Raw genomic sequence first — 13,180 nt, forward strand, 5'->3', positions numbered from 1 at the left:
TGTTTTTTTACCTGATTTTATATATTCGTATTTAATTAACTGAGAATTGAGTTAGATTGTTTTTTTCCTTTTGAAAAATAATTTTTTTAAGTTATATTGATCATCTTTTTTATTTGGTCTATTTGTTGTCATTGTTATTGTCTATTTTTTTATTATTTAATTAAAATAAAATTATTTTATTTAACAAATTCGAGTCTATAACTTAAGTAATAAATTTTAAAAAAAAACATAATTACAGCATCTAAATATATTTATTATAGAAAAAAAAATATGACACCGCGGCGTCGCACGGTTTGACGTCAAGCACAAAGCAAACATATTTGGCCAGAAAATATTTTTCAAAATGTGGCAATCACCGCAATTAAAGAGCTCTCAACTGGCAGCAAAGCCTCCTCCCCCACAAGAAGTCTCGTGTTAAGAAAAATTATCATGATTTTTTACCAAGGATTTTACTTGATGAGAATAGTCAACATTCTACAACTATCCATTGTGATCGAGCTAAAGAAATCATGAAGCTCGTTACCTTTATAATACCATCCATAAGCAACCCAATAACTACAGAATTATCTGAACATGTTGAAGCTCGGTGCTTCAGTCAACAAAGAACATGATCAGGGTTAGAGATGAGCTTCTAGAACAAAGTAATGTCTCCCTTACCACCAAAGTTTGTTGACTTCTTAGATAGAATTTCAGAATTTTTCCAGCCCACAATTTGGTTTGTTGTGGGCTATGTCATGTTATCAAGAGATTCTCCATACCATTTGCTCATACCATGTGGACTCAAAACTACCCTAAAATCACATCCCAAACTAGGTTCTCCGGAACAAAATCATTTGGAAGATTGATCCACCAAAAACTTCACTCCTTGCAGCACTCTCAGCAATGGTGCTGTTGTAATTATTTATAGTCACTCTCAGTGTCAGTACGCCCACCACAACAGACCACGAGTATATATAGCCAACCTTTCTTCTCATCTTCCTTTGCCAAATGCCAAGCAAATTTCAAACCCTGCCGTTAAGCCTCCCCCTTCCCTTCCCAGCAAAATAAACTCAGCCGGAAGAACCACCTGAAACCATTCCAGATGTCCGAACTACCCCTCCTACTCCTCTCCATTCTAGTCCTGGTTTCCCTGCCCTTCAAAGTAATTTCCCAAGATGTCAACGCAGAAAAAACTATCCTCCTAAACCTGAAACAACAACTTGGCAATCCATCGTCCATTCAGTCCTGGAACTCATCATCCTCACCGTGTGAGTGGCCAGACGTGTACTGTGTCGAAGGCGCGGTGACTGGACTTGATCTTGGTAATAAAAACATTACACAGACAATCCCAGCATCAGTTTGTGACCTGAAAAACCTGACATATCTCAACCTGAATTGGAACTACATTCCAGGAGGATTTCCAAAACTTTTGTACAACTGTAAAAAGCTTGAGGAATTGGATCTGTCTCAGAATTATTTTGTTGGTCCGATACCTGATGATATTGATAGATTATCAAGTCTCAGGTATCTATACCTTCAGGGTAACAACTTCACTGGCAATATTCCACCACAGATAGGCAACTTGACAGAGTTGCGAACGCTGTTTCTGCACCAGAATCAGTTCAACGGTACGTTTCCTAAGGAGATTGGTAAGTTGTCCAATCTTGAAGAAATGGCGTTGGCGTATATTGATTTTGTGCCCTCTTCAATTCCAGTGGAGTTTGGTCAGTTAAAGAAGTTGAGGCTCTTGTGGATGAAACTCGCTAATTTGATTGGTGAAATCCCTGAGAGTTTGAGCAATCTTACGAGTCTTGTGCACTTGGATTTAGCTGGAAACGATTTGGAAGGTAAAATTCCTGGTGGGTTGTTTTTGTTGAAGAATTTGACTAATTTGTATCTCTTTAAAAATAAGTTGTCTGGTGAGATACCTCAGATAGTTGAAACGTTGAATTTGGTGGAGATTGATCTTGCAATGAACCATTTGAATGGTTCGATTACACAAGATTTTGGCAAGTTGAAAAAATTGCAACTTCTGAGTCTCTTTGAAAATCACTTGTCTGGTGAGGTGCCAGCAAGTATAGGCCTTCTTCCTGAGTTGAGAGCATTTAAGGTTTTCACCAACAACTTGAGTGGAGTCTTGCCACCAAAAATGGGCCTTCATTCAACACTTGAAGAATTTGATGTTTCAAACAATCAATTTAGTGGCCGACTGCCTGAAAATTTGTGTGCTGGAGGTGTCTTGCAGGGTGCAGTTGCCTTCGAAAATAATCTCTCTGGGCAGGTACCTCAATCTCTTGGAAATTGCAACAGTTTGCGCACGGTTCAACTTTACAGTAACAACTTTTCAGGCGAGATACCAGCAGGTATTTGGACAGCCTTCAATATGACTTACTTGATGTTAAGTGAGAATTCCTTTTCGGGGGGGCTTCCAAGCAAGCTGGCATGGAATCTGTCGAGGTTGGAACTCAATAACAACAGATTTTCCGGTCCAATTCCTCCTGGAGTCTCTAGCTGGGTGAACTTGGTTGTTTTTGAGGCGAGCAACAATCTGTTTTCTGGTGAAATTCCAGTGGAAATAACGAGTCTGCCCCACCTTTCAAATCTTCTGCTTGACGGGAATCAATTTTCAGGTCAACTCCCTTCCACGATACCATCTTGGAAATCTTTGACTAGTTTGAATCTCTCAAGAAATGGACTTTCTGGCCAGATCCCAAGGGAGATTGGGTCTTTACCTGACCTGCGTTATTTAGATTTGTCTCAAAACCATTTCTCTGGTGAAATCCCTCCTGAATTCGGTCAGCTGAAACTTATTTTCCTCAATTTGTCCTCCAATAATCTATCTGGGAAAATCCCAGATCAGTTTGATAACCTTGCCTATGATAACAGCTTCCTGGAAAATTATAAACTCTGTGCTGTTAATCCAATTCTAAATCTTCCAGATTGCCATACCAAACTTCGTGACTCAGAAAAATTCTCATTCAAAATTCTTTCCTTGATTCTGGTTCTTACTGTGACCATTTTTCTAGTCACTATTATAGTCACCTTGTTTATGGTTAGGGACTGCCCGAGAGGAAAGCAAAAACGTGATCTGGCATCGTGGAAGCTGACATCATTCCAGAGATTGGACTTCACAGAAGCAAACATTTTGGCAAGTTTGACAGAAAATAATCTGATTGGAAGTGGAGGATCAGGGAAGGTATACCGGATTGCCATAAACCGTGCAGGTGACTTTGTTGCTGTCAAGAGGATTTGGAGTAATGAAGAAATGGATCACAAGCTTGAAAAGGAATTTTTGGCAGAGGTTCAGATACTGGGAACAATTAGGCATGCAAACATAGTTAAATTAATGTGCTGTATTTCAAGTGAGAAATCAAAGCTTCTTGTTTATGAGTACATGGAGAACCATAGCCTTGATAGATGGCTTCATGGAAAGAAGAGAAGTTCATCAATGGGAGCAAGTTCGGTCCGTCATTCTGTCTTGGATTGGCCCACGAGGTTCCAGATTGCCATTGGAGCTGCACGAGGCCTATGCTACATGCACCATGACTGCTCCACTCCAATCGTTCATCGAGACGTGAAGTCCAGTAATATCTTGTTGGATTCTGAATTCAAGGCAAGAATAGCAGATTTTGGACTGGCCAAAATGTTGGCTAAGCAAGGAGAGGCTCATACCATGTCTGCTGTAGCAGGTTCCTTCGGTTATATTGCTCCTGGTAAGAGCATTCGACAACCTCATAGTGCGTTGTCACGTATTGACTGTTCATTTTATTCCAGAAGAATTTTGAGATCACACCATTTAAAGCTACTTGTTTCTCATTTTTATCATTTTTATCGCAGAGTACGCCTATACAACAAAAGTGAACGAAAAAATCGATGTGTATAGCTTCGGAGTTGTACTCCTGGAATTGGCGACCGGAAGAGAACCTAATAGTGGAGATGATGAGGATACAAGCCTTGCAGAATGGGCGTGGCGGCAGTTTGGACAGGGGAAGCCTGTTTCTAATTGCCTTGACCAGGAGATTAAGGAACCGTGTTTCTTGCAAGAGATGACCGCTGTATTCAACCTAGGACTCGTTTGCACTCACTCTTTACCATCCAACAGACCTTCTATGAAAGATGTTTTGGAGATCCTGCGCCGATGTTCTCCAGACAATAACGGTGAGAAAAAGACAGTTTCCGAGTTTGATATTGTTCCTCTTCTGGGAAATGTTACTTGTCTTTCAAGTAACAGACGCAGTAACAGACTGTCTGACGACAACGACGACAGCTTAGTTTACAGCGTATGATGTATCATGGCTCAGCCCCCTTTTTTTATCTTTTTCTTTTTTGAAATACAATGTACAAAGGAATAAAATGATTCCAGGTCTCTTCCCACAATCGAGAGCAGCCCCTTATTTCTGAAGGCCGTGACGAAACGGCAGTTCAACACCTTTTAATTCAGACCCTTGGTTAATTCTAACGACTGCGGAACCAGATCTTAGATTGTTGCTTGGGCATGTAGATATTATCTTGTTGAGTGCTAGTTGGTGAAGAGAAACCCTTCCACAACACTCCTGTCCTATTTCAGACAGCAAGCTCTGCCCATAATACTTTTAAAAGACAGTATTGTGGGGCCACACGTGGTGCATGTTACAGCAGGAAAATCTACCAAATTCGCGAGGAACACATGCCAAAATTTTGTCCACTTCCAAAGGTTGAGGAGAGAGAACTTGCATCTCAAGAATTCAAGTATACAGAGACAAAACCCTTTACAAATCACACAGAGTTGATCCTGTTTGCAGTATTAATTGATTCCAAATAAACATGAAAAACAAGAAACTGGCCTTCCCACGCCCACAAGGAAACAACAAATACAACTCTATAACAGCGCAAAAAGTCTTCAAAGCACCGGAATGCTCAACAGCTTCTTGCTCCAGCAAGTTCACTGCTTCTTCCAACCACAGCAATATAACACACCCAAGACTTGGTCAAACCACTGAGATATTCACAATTTAATTCATGGCTGACCTGTCCCAGTCCACATGATAGTGCCAAACACAAACCAAGAACCCCTGACGAATGGCAGCAATTAATGTTTCACTTACCAAATCGCTGGTCCTCTCCTTTCTGAACAGTAATCTCATTTAAGTGTTCCACCTTCCTAATTTTTATGCAGTTGACTTTAAACTCAACCTGCCAAAAAAGAGCCATGCAACAACCAAACAGGACAGCATAAAGATACCATGATTAACATAATGAAATTCAGGGTTTTAAACTGCATGCCTTATCATTGGCTTCTGCAAGGATTCTGACCTAGCACCGTCTTGAGAATTTACAACTTTCCCAATTGCAGTCTTCGGCTACATAATGCAACATAAAGGCAAAAAGTTCAGTTAGCTTCCTGACAAAATATTGGAGGTACAAAATAAAGGAAGGGTTGGTGTATCTGAGCCTTGGACACAAAACATGGTCAAGGTTCTTAAGCACAGTTACTGGAAACATAGCACTTATAGTGGTGCAGGACCTGCCACCACATATGCACCAGTTAGGAGATATTCTGTGCAAACAATTAGCATGATAAGACTATCGAACAAGTATTAATTATAGAACCTTACAGTAGCTGCACAGAAAAAGAAACCTAGCATATACAGTAACTCAGATGTTTCAAATTCATCTGCTAATTTAGATCTGCCCCAATAAAGATCTAGTTGCATGGAACCATTCCTCATTAGGTCCTGATTTTCTACTTGCAAGAACTACAAGGCTGGAGGTCTCTAACAGATTTCTGGAGTTCAAAAGCAAGATTCTCCTCAAATGAAATTTCAGACAAGCAGTGTCATTGTCACAATGACTCATTTCCATGGGGAGAGAATGGGGAAAGAAAGAAAGAAAGAAAGAAAGAAATGAACAGGCTACGCAGTGAGTAAATGCAGAAAATTCTTCGACAAACAATAGTAAAGTAAAACAGCAATTTAGATTTTAAACCTCTAATTCCTCTGGCAAGCCTTTTGGCAACACTCGGCTCATGTTTAAACATCCACTTTCCAGAACCACATCCGCATCCACAGCACATACATTACCCTGCAAAGATCCCCAGTCTCACTATCTCCAGAACTTCCAGTATTGCCACAACCATCCGCTACAATCTTTAACCCAAAAACTTCAAACAGAATAACTCACCTCGCAGTTGAGGTTCTGAGTGCCAGAATGTGACCTTATAACGCTTTCAGCATATTCTACAACCGCTGTCTGACAACATGGTTTGACAAGCTCTTGGTCAACCTCCATGGCTTGACTAGTGCCCGCTACCCAATTTAACAGTTTTCTGGAAGATCCATTCTCCATTAAGTTTGACCCCAAACCTGCAATTTTGTCATTTACACCAGTCTCATGTTTTTCCCCAGTTTCAAAATTTGGTATTTCCTGTGGACTGAGCATCTCCTGTTTTGTAATTGTATTAACCATTGATTCCATTGGCTCTATTCCATTCATATGATTAGCTGGTTCTAGCTCATTCCTAACTATTGGTGAATCATGTACATCCATAGAGATCTGTCTATTTAATGGCGAATCCTGATAGACAGTTTCACCAAGCTGCATGGAATCGCCCAAACCATCTTTTTCACTCTCCAACTGCCCACTAGATGACCTAACCTCAGAGTTGCTAGCAACATCCTTGCAGTTGCTACCAATGTCCCTAATTGTTGAACACCCTAATTTAACACCTTCCCAGGAACTAGCCAGAGATGTCACACCAGACCTACTAACACTACTGGAAGGAGAAACAGACTGAGGTCTTACTGGGCTATAACAAGCCTGTTTCTCTGGCTTCAAATCCTCCATTTCACAATCATTTTTCCGCTTAACAGGTCTCTCAGCAGACCCAGACTGAGATCTTGCAACATCTTCACCAGTTTTGCTAGTGTGCTGGTTAATATGCCGTGATGATCGAGATCGCTTGTACCCATCAGGGAAAACAAAGCCTGGAAGCTGCCTTCTACGAACATGAGAGACATATATTTCCATCCCTGGTTTCCAAAACATGTACATGTTTATCTCTTGCCTAAACTCATCAACAGTTCCCCGGATATCAAATTGCTGGCCCTCCTGACCAGTCACTCCCTCTTTCCTCTGCAAGCCCATGAAGAAAGCACAATGTGGGCATTGCTTGGATGCATCTATATACTCATTTGGATAAGGATGGCACTGCAGCATCCCATTGGTGTCCCGCTCTATCTGTGAATGAAACATGGAAAGGACAATTAGTCAAGTAAGCATAGCTGTCATACTTTGTTGGATCTTTTTGTCTTCAAATAAAAAATAAAAAAAAGAATTCGCCACTATGTTAGAAAACATAGCCAAAAACTGAGAGAAGTGAGTTTGCAACAAGAGTATAAAGGTAAGATGTGTACCTTCAAGGTAAGTTGTCTAAGCCGAGACTCTACCCAGCCTTTCCACGCTAGCAAATCAGCAGCAACAGCTGCAACTATGTCAACTTGTAGGTAATTTTTGTATGCCTCAAAGAAAAGATAAGGCTCAAAAAGAGCACTCCACTGTGCCTTGTTCAGTTCAATCTCCTGCAAAGAGAACAGAGTGACAAAGCAAAAGGCATCAGTAGCATGATGCAGGAAAGTAAAGGAGAAAAGGTTATTACTTATGCTCTCACCTCGCATATCCTGTTACCACTTTGGAATTGCTCTGTCATAACACGAAGAGTACTTGTAGACACATTATAGCTAGAATTCATGCAAGGATATGCAGGAGTTATTATTGGCATAAGATGAAACCGGTCCCGAGGGTTTTTGCGAGGATCCCATACAGGAAACCCAAGATCATCTTCTTCTATTGAGCATAGCATCACAGGATTCGGCCAACGCCATTGTGTATAGACTCTGAAGAACCGAGAGACTAGCATACTAGGAATTGCATTAGGATAAAGCTGGCACACTCGAGCAACTAGAAGAGCCCAGTTTACTCCACCAAGGAAACCAGTGACCTACACATTTAAGGAGATGAAAACCATGATTTGGTGTGAAATGGCAATTGCAGTGAAATAACTCATCAAGATGCCCAATCTTACATTTGAATAAACACCGCGCCTTTTAGCCCAGAACTTCAGACATCTGAGTGTTGTCCGAAAGTGCTACAATATTTTTAATGGTCAAATGACAGTCAAATCACTGAAGCACTTGAATAAAGTAAATTAAAGGAATATGATAAGTCACCTCAACATTTGGAACAAGTTTAAGAATTTGATCGGCAACCCTGCACCCATTTAGACTTCGAACAGTTTGCTCATCAACTTCATAGAGCACAGACCCATTGGAGATGTCCAGGTCCTGTTAATAAGTTAGTTCCAGATCAAATTGAACAAGCAACAAAATCAGCACTTACAATTTTAAAATGCATCAAATCATAAAAAGGAGAAACTCCAGAGTCCAGACTTAGCTACCAAAGCTCATGACAGGAGAAAAACATAGTAGAACTTGAAACTGACAAGCCCAAGTCAGCTAAGAAGCATTAGATGAACAAACAATATGCCGCATAAGCTGTGCTACTGGCTGTTAAAAGGCAACCCCATCAACAAAATCCATGCAAAACAGGAGTAAAGTATATATGTAATAATCCTCTTCAAAGATATTATACAAATACCTACAAGACTGTCATCCTACATGCACTTAAAAGTATTTTCTATTGGTTATGGTTATAGTAGAAAGGGAAGGGAGAAGCGGGTCTCAACCTCAAAAGTTCAACAAAAAAACAAAAAAGGGTTCTCTCAATATTAAAGTGAATCTCAAATCATAAAAGAATAAATTCTAGATTCCATGTATTGCCGCTAAGGTTAATTTTCAATAATAAGAAAAAAAAGGAGGGGGAGTGGGAGGAGGGACTAAACCATACCAGCATATAAATGTTAAAGTGAGCTTAAATAGTTTGAGGATCCCATACATTCATACCAATATGCATGACATGGATATTTCAAAGACTGGGGAGCTTACTTCTGGAACAACCAAAAGGGATATACTCGCATAAAGAAGATCAATTGATATTCCCTGGAATTTAAACTTCATAACCGGGACATGAGCATCTGGAACTGGCTGAAGTTCAGTAACTTCTTCCGTTTCAGCCAGTTTATCATGCAAGGTAATAAAGAAATCTTCCTGAAAAACAACTTAGAGTGTCAGTCAAGATACCCTAGAACTAAAAGAAAATACACCACATTCACGCATCACCTCTCGATTCACGTAAGAAGGCCCAACGCACAGGGTGTCTATGTCAGCCCCGGGACCATGCACCTGTTAAAATAGTAATCATTGCCAAAGATGCAAACCAATAATGCGATTAGATCACTGAAGTAACAAAAATATAGGATTGCAACATATTTAGAAACAACAGCCTAAGTACTCTAGTGTCCTTTTGAATGCTTTCAAAAAAAACCCACTTGTTTCTACTGGTAGACAAGCCTGCATCCTTTAACCAAAGTATGGGCTAGGGATTGACTACCCCCACACAAAATGAGTGCTGATTGCAACTCAACCCCAGAGGATTTGAGTGAGACAGAACAAAGCAGTTCAGCAGAGAACCACCTGTCTAGGTATTTGCTAAGTACACACTTGCTGCTAGATGGTTTGAGCAAGACTATAAAAGATTCATGCTAAGGATACATTTGCAGCCAGGTGTCTCAAGCAAGACTATAAAAGGTTCGTGCTTGGGATAAGAGGTCATCCATTGTGACAATTTCATAAATTTGTCACGACTTCCATTCTCTGATTTGCTAATCTAATCGCAATTTCCTATTCAGCTAAAAACTACACCTTAGCAACCCAAAAGCACATTCAACTACTCATATAACTCCGCATATATAACTACAGAAAACCATAAAGAAACAAAGAAATTGATCTCAAATGCACAAAAAATAATATAATAAAATCACAATAACTCACCCCAAGACGATAAGACCCAAAAGTAAAAATAACAGCATTGGCTTCCTCTACCATCTGATCAGTATATCCCCTTTGACGCGTCAATTGCTTAACCCAATCTTTCACAATCTATACAACAACAACAACAAATCATCTAACTAATTAAAAAAAAAAAACAAATCAATACCCATAATTTCTGTGATCATTACCTGATCGATACGGCCTAGAACCTCTTCTCTCTTAATAGTTTCATCTTTGCTCTCGTTTAAGCCCGAGTCAACCAAAAACTATTAATAAAATCATAGCAAATCAATAATAAGTAACCTTAATTGAAAAAACAATTATAACCAATTGCCAATTACCTTCTCTAATTCGGCATTTCGATGGAGATCAGGTTCAGTGGGACCCGCGACGGATATGGGTTTCGTGATTCCGTACCTCTTCGCCGCCGTACCGTTTGAACTCTGAGAACCCACCATTCCGATTTTCTCCAGAAAAAATACAATAAAATAACAAGATTGAAATAAGGAGAAGATTAACAGGTCAATAAGAATTTTTTTTATTTTTTATTAAAAAACCCTAATTTGAAGTTGATAAAAAACTGAGGATTATTTAAGATGTGAAGAAAAGTCGGCTAAAAAAATTGAGAGAGAAAGGAAAGATCTGGAGAGAGAGGCGGGGGGGAGGGGGGAGAAAGGGGAAGGGATCGGTGGGCTAGGGGGTGTTTGGGGGTAAGAATCTTACGATATTTGTTAGGGAATGGGGACGTTTACTTTAGATTTTTTTACAAATATAATTATTTATTACTAACAGACAAAAATACAGCGTAGCACGCGCTTTAATATTCGTCCTCTTTTCTTTTTCTTTTTTTCTTTTTTGCATATTGAATTTGAGTTTTTTAAATATTTGATTTTTTATTTAAAATTATTTTTAAATTTTTAAATTATTTTAATAATATTGATATCAAAAATAATTATGAAAAAATTTAAAAAATATATTATTTTAATATATTTTGGAGAAAAAATATTTTATAAAATAATATTTATTATATTTTTAAATGAGCTCTTATAAGGTAATTGGAAGTGTGGTAGCAGTTACTTTTTAAAGTATATTTTACTTAAAAATGTATTAAAATAACTTTTTTTATTTTTAAAAATTATTTTTGATATCATTATATTAAAATTATTCAAAAACATACAAATTAATTTTGAAAAAAAAATAATTTTTAAAAAAAACTTTATTTTAAATGCAATTCTAAATGGCCTCTAGAATGAAATTAATTAATCCAAATTTGAAAATAATGATAATGAAAAGGAGATTTTTTTTTCAAGTGAGAGAAATTATTTCATATTTGATTAGATATAATCTTGAATTTATTATATTGAATTAGATTACTGTTTAACATTGTTGCTAAGTTATTTTTTAAAATATTTTTAATTTAAAAATTAATTAAGATAATATATTTTTATTTTAAAAAATAATTTTTGATATTAAAATACTAAAACAATAAATTAATATTTTTAAAAAAAAAAGAGGCACCAGCCACGGAAACAAACACATGAGCCGATCAATGAATAACTAGTATTCAAGTATAGAAGGAGTCCCCACGTGTGGATTCATGATTCATCAAATTTTTAGAGGGCAAAATCTAGCATTGCAATTGTACTTGGTTGTAAATTTATAGTAAAAAACGCTAATAGAAACCGGTTTAACAAAGAAGCAAGTCCCAAAAAGGGAAAATTTTCGCTTTAAAAATTAATAAATTAAAAAATATATATTTGAAATTGTTTATCATATATCAATATATTTTTCATCATACAGTCTGAAAAAACATTTCAGAAATCTTTTTATCAATTAAAAAAGATTATCAATGTTTTACATCAAATCATACATAGACTTTAAAAAAAATATAACACAAACTTTAGTGATATACTAGTTATTTGACCCGTATTCTACCGCTGGTTGGATGTTTTTTTCAACAAAAAATATTAAACATGTAGGCTTTTTCAACATATTTTTTAAATAAAAATATAATGTGTAAATTAAAAAATTTATGCACACATCTAATTAAATAAATCAAGAACCGTCTTTGTTAACAAATAAAGAAAAATCATTAATGATAATTAAATACATATCTGGAAAAGTTAAGAGGCAAATGCATATCAAAATATTTGATATTGCAACACAGTTTAATTACTCAATTGTGTTTAATGACATTGTTTATTAAAATTAATTTTTTATTTAATCAAATAATAGTAAAAACAGACACTAATAAAAATTGATTACATAAATTTGAAGGGAACAAAATCTTGCAATGTTGCATTTCTTAGAAATATTATCAAAAAATATTTTTTTTCTTAAAAATAAATTTCAATTATATAAAACATAAAAAATAGACAAATTAGAAAAATCTATTCAAAAACTAAATACACACAAAATACTTAAAAAAAACCACTATTTAAAAAAAATACATATAAAAATAAAAAATTAGAGAGAATTGGTATAAATTAAAAAATTATATAAAAAACACTTGTAATAAAGCATGATTTTTCTAAAACAAAAATGCAAAATTACCACAAAAAAAGTCATCACCTAGCCCATTTAGGAGGGCTAATGAGAGCGTGGGTCCCTTTTTTAAAATGTAATAGAGGTAGATGACATCACTTTAAAAATCATCTCAAAATCTAAAAGCAACCCGAAACCCAAAATCTTTCTGAGCTCAGATCTAATTTTTTAGTCACTCTCAAGGTAAAACAAAAAACATAAGTTGAACTCCCCTCATTAAATGAAATTATTTGACACAAAAATCAACTATTTTGGTGGCCTGAATTGATGCCAATAATATTTTTCTCTTTATCGTTAGAATCTGGCAATCTCTTTTTCTCCTCTCTCACATCAAGGACTAAAAAATAACAAAAAATAGATTTTTATACCAAAATTAAATTAAAAAATATTAAGGGATCAAATATGTACAATTTGTAAAATTTAAGGACTAAATTAATGTTTTTGTGTGAACTGTGAAATCATCACTTATTTATTGCACCATTTCTACTTTTGTCCCTTGTCTTTCAATTTTATCCTTGGTCAATAAATTTGATTTAATTGTCCTTGAATTTGGCCCAAAAATGATGCAACCACACAAAAAAAAAAAAGATGAGGACCAAATTGAAAAAAAAAAAGCAAAATTTTAAATAGTGGATCCATAGTAAAATATGAGAGGGTGAACAATGCACATAATTTAATGACAATTAAGAAGGAAAATTGTTATAAATGGGGATGATAACTTTTAGTAATTTAAC

General features: G+C 36.5%; 2 protein-coding genes across 4 annotated transcripts; one reads left to right on the forward strand and one right to left on the reverse strand.

Annotated features, from left to right (window-relative positions):
• Positions 1 to 398: 398 nt before the first annotated feature.
• On the forward strand, positions 399 to 4,356 carry LOC7476640 (receptor-like protein kinase HSL1). The gene is made up of 2 exons (XM_002324716.4): positions 399 to 3,692; positions 3,817 to 4,356. The coding sequence occupies exons 1-2, from the start codon at positions 1,082 to 1,084 to the stop codon at positions 4,263 to 4,265; spliced, it is 3,060 nt and encodes a 1,019-aa protein (XP_002324752.2). The 5' UTR covers positions 399 to 1,081; the 3' UTR covers positions 4,266 to 4,356.
• A 290-nt stretch (positions 4,357 to 4,646) lies between these two features.
• On the reverse strand, positions 4,647 to 10,585 carry LOC7463733 (nuclear poly(A) polymerase 4). 3 transcript variants are annotated; one of them, XM_052448864.1, is made up of 13 exons: positions 10,244 to 10,585; positions 10,091 to 10,168; positions 9,903 to 10,010; positions 9,192 to 9,254; positions 8,958 to 9,119; positions 8,184 to 8,297; positions 8,039 to 8,101; positions 7,625 to 7,954; positions 7,371 to 7,535; positions 6,139 to 7,194; positions 5,944 to 6,039; positions 5,272 to 5,318; positions 4,647 to 5,151 (listed from the first exon to the last, which is right to left on the reverse strand). In XM_052448864.1, the coding sequence occupies exons 1-13, from the start codon at positions 10,358 to 10,360 to the stop codon at positions 5,127 to 5,129; spliced, it is 2,424 nt and encodes an 807-aa protein (XP_052304824.1). In that variant the 5' UTR covers positions 10,361 to 10,585; the 3' UTR covers positions 4,647 to 5,126. The 3 variants fall into 3 exon arrangements, with proteins under 3 accessions (XP_052304824.1, XP_052304821.1, XP_052304823.1); XM_052448861.1 differs by having other exon boundaries at positions 5,242 to 5,318; XM_052448863.1 differs by having other exon boundaries at positions 4,647 to 5,318.
• Between the last annotated feature and the right edge of the window lie 2,595 nt (positions 10,586 to 13,180).

The sequence above is a fragment of the Populus trichocarpa genome, chromosome 18 (genome assembly GCF_000002775.5).
Source record: "Populus trichocarpa isolate Nisqually-1 chromosome 18, P.trichocarpa_v4.1, whole genome shotgun sequence".
Lineage (NCBI taxonomy): Eukaryota > Viridiplantae > Streptophyta > Magnoliopsida > Malpighiales > Salicaceae > Populus > Populus trichocarpa.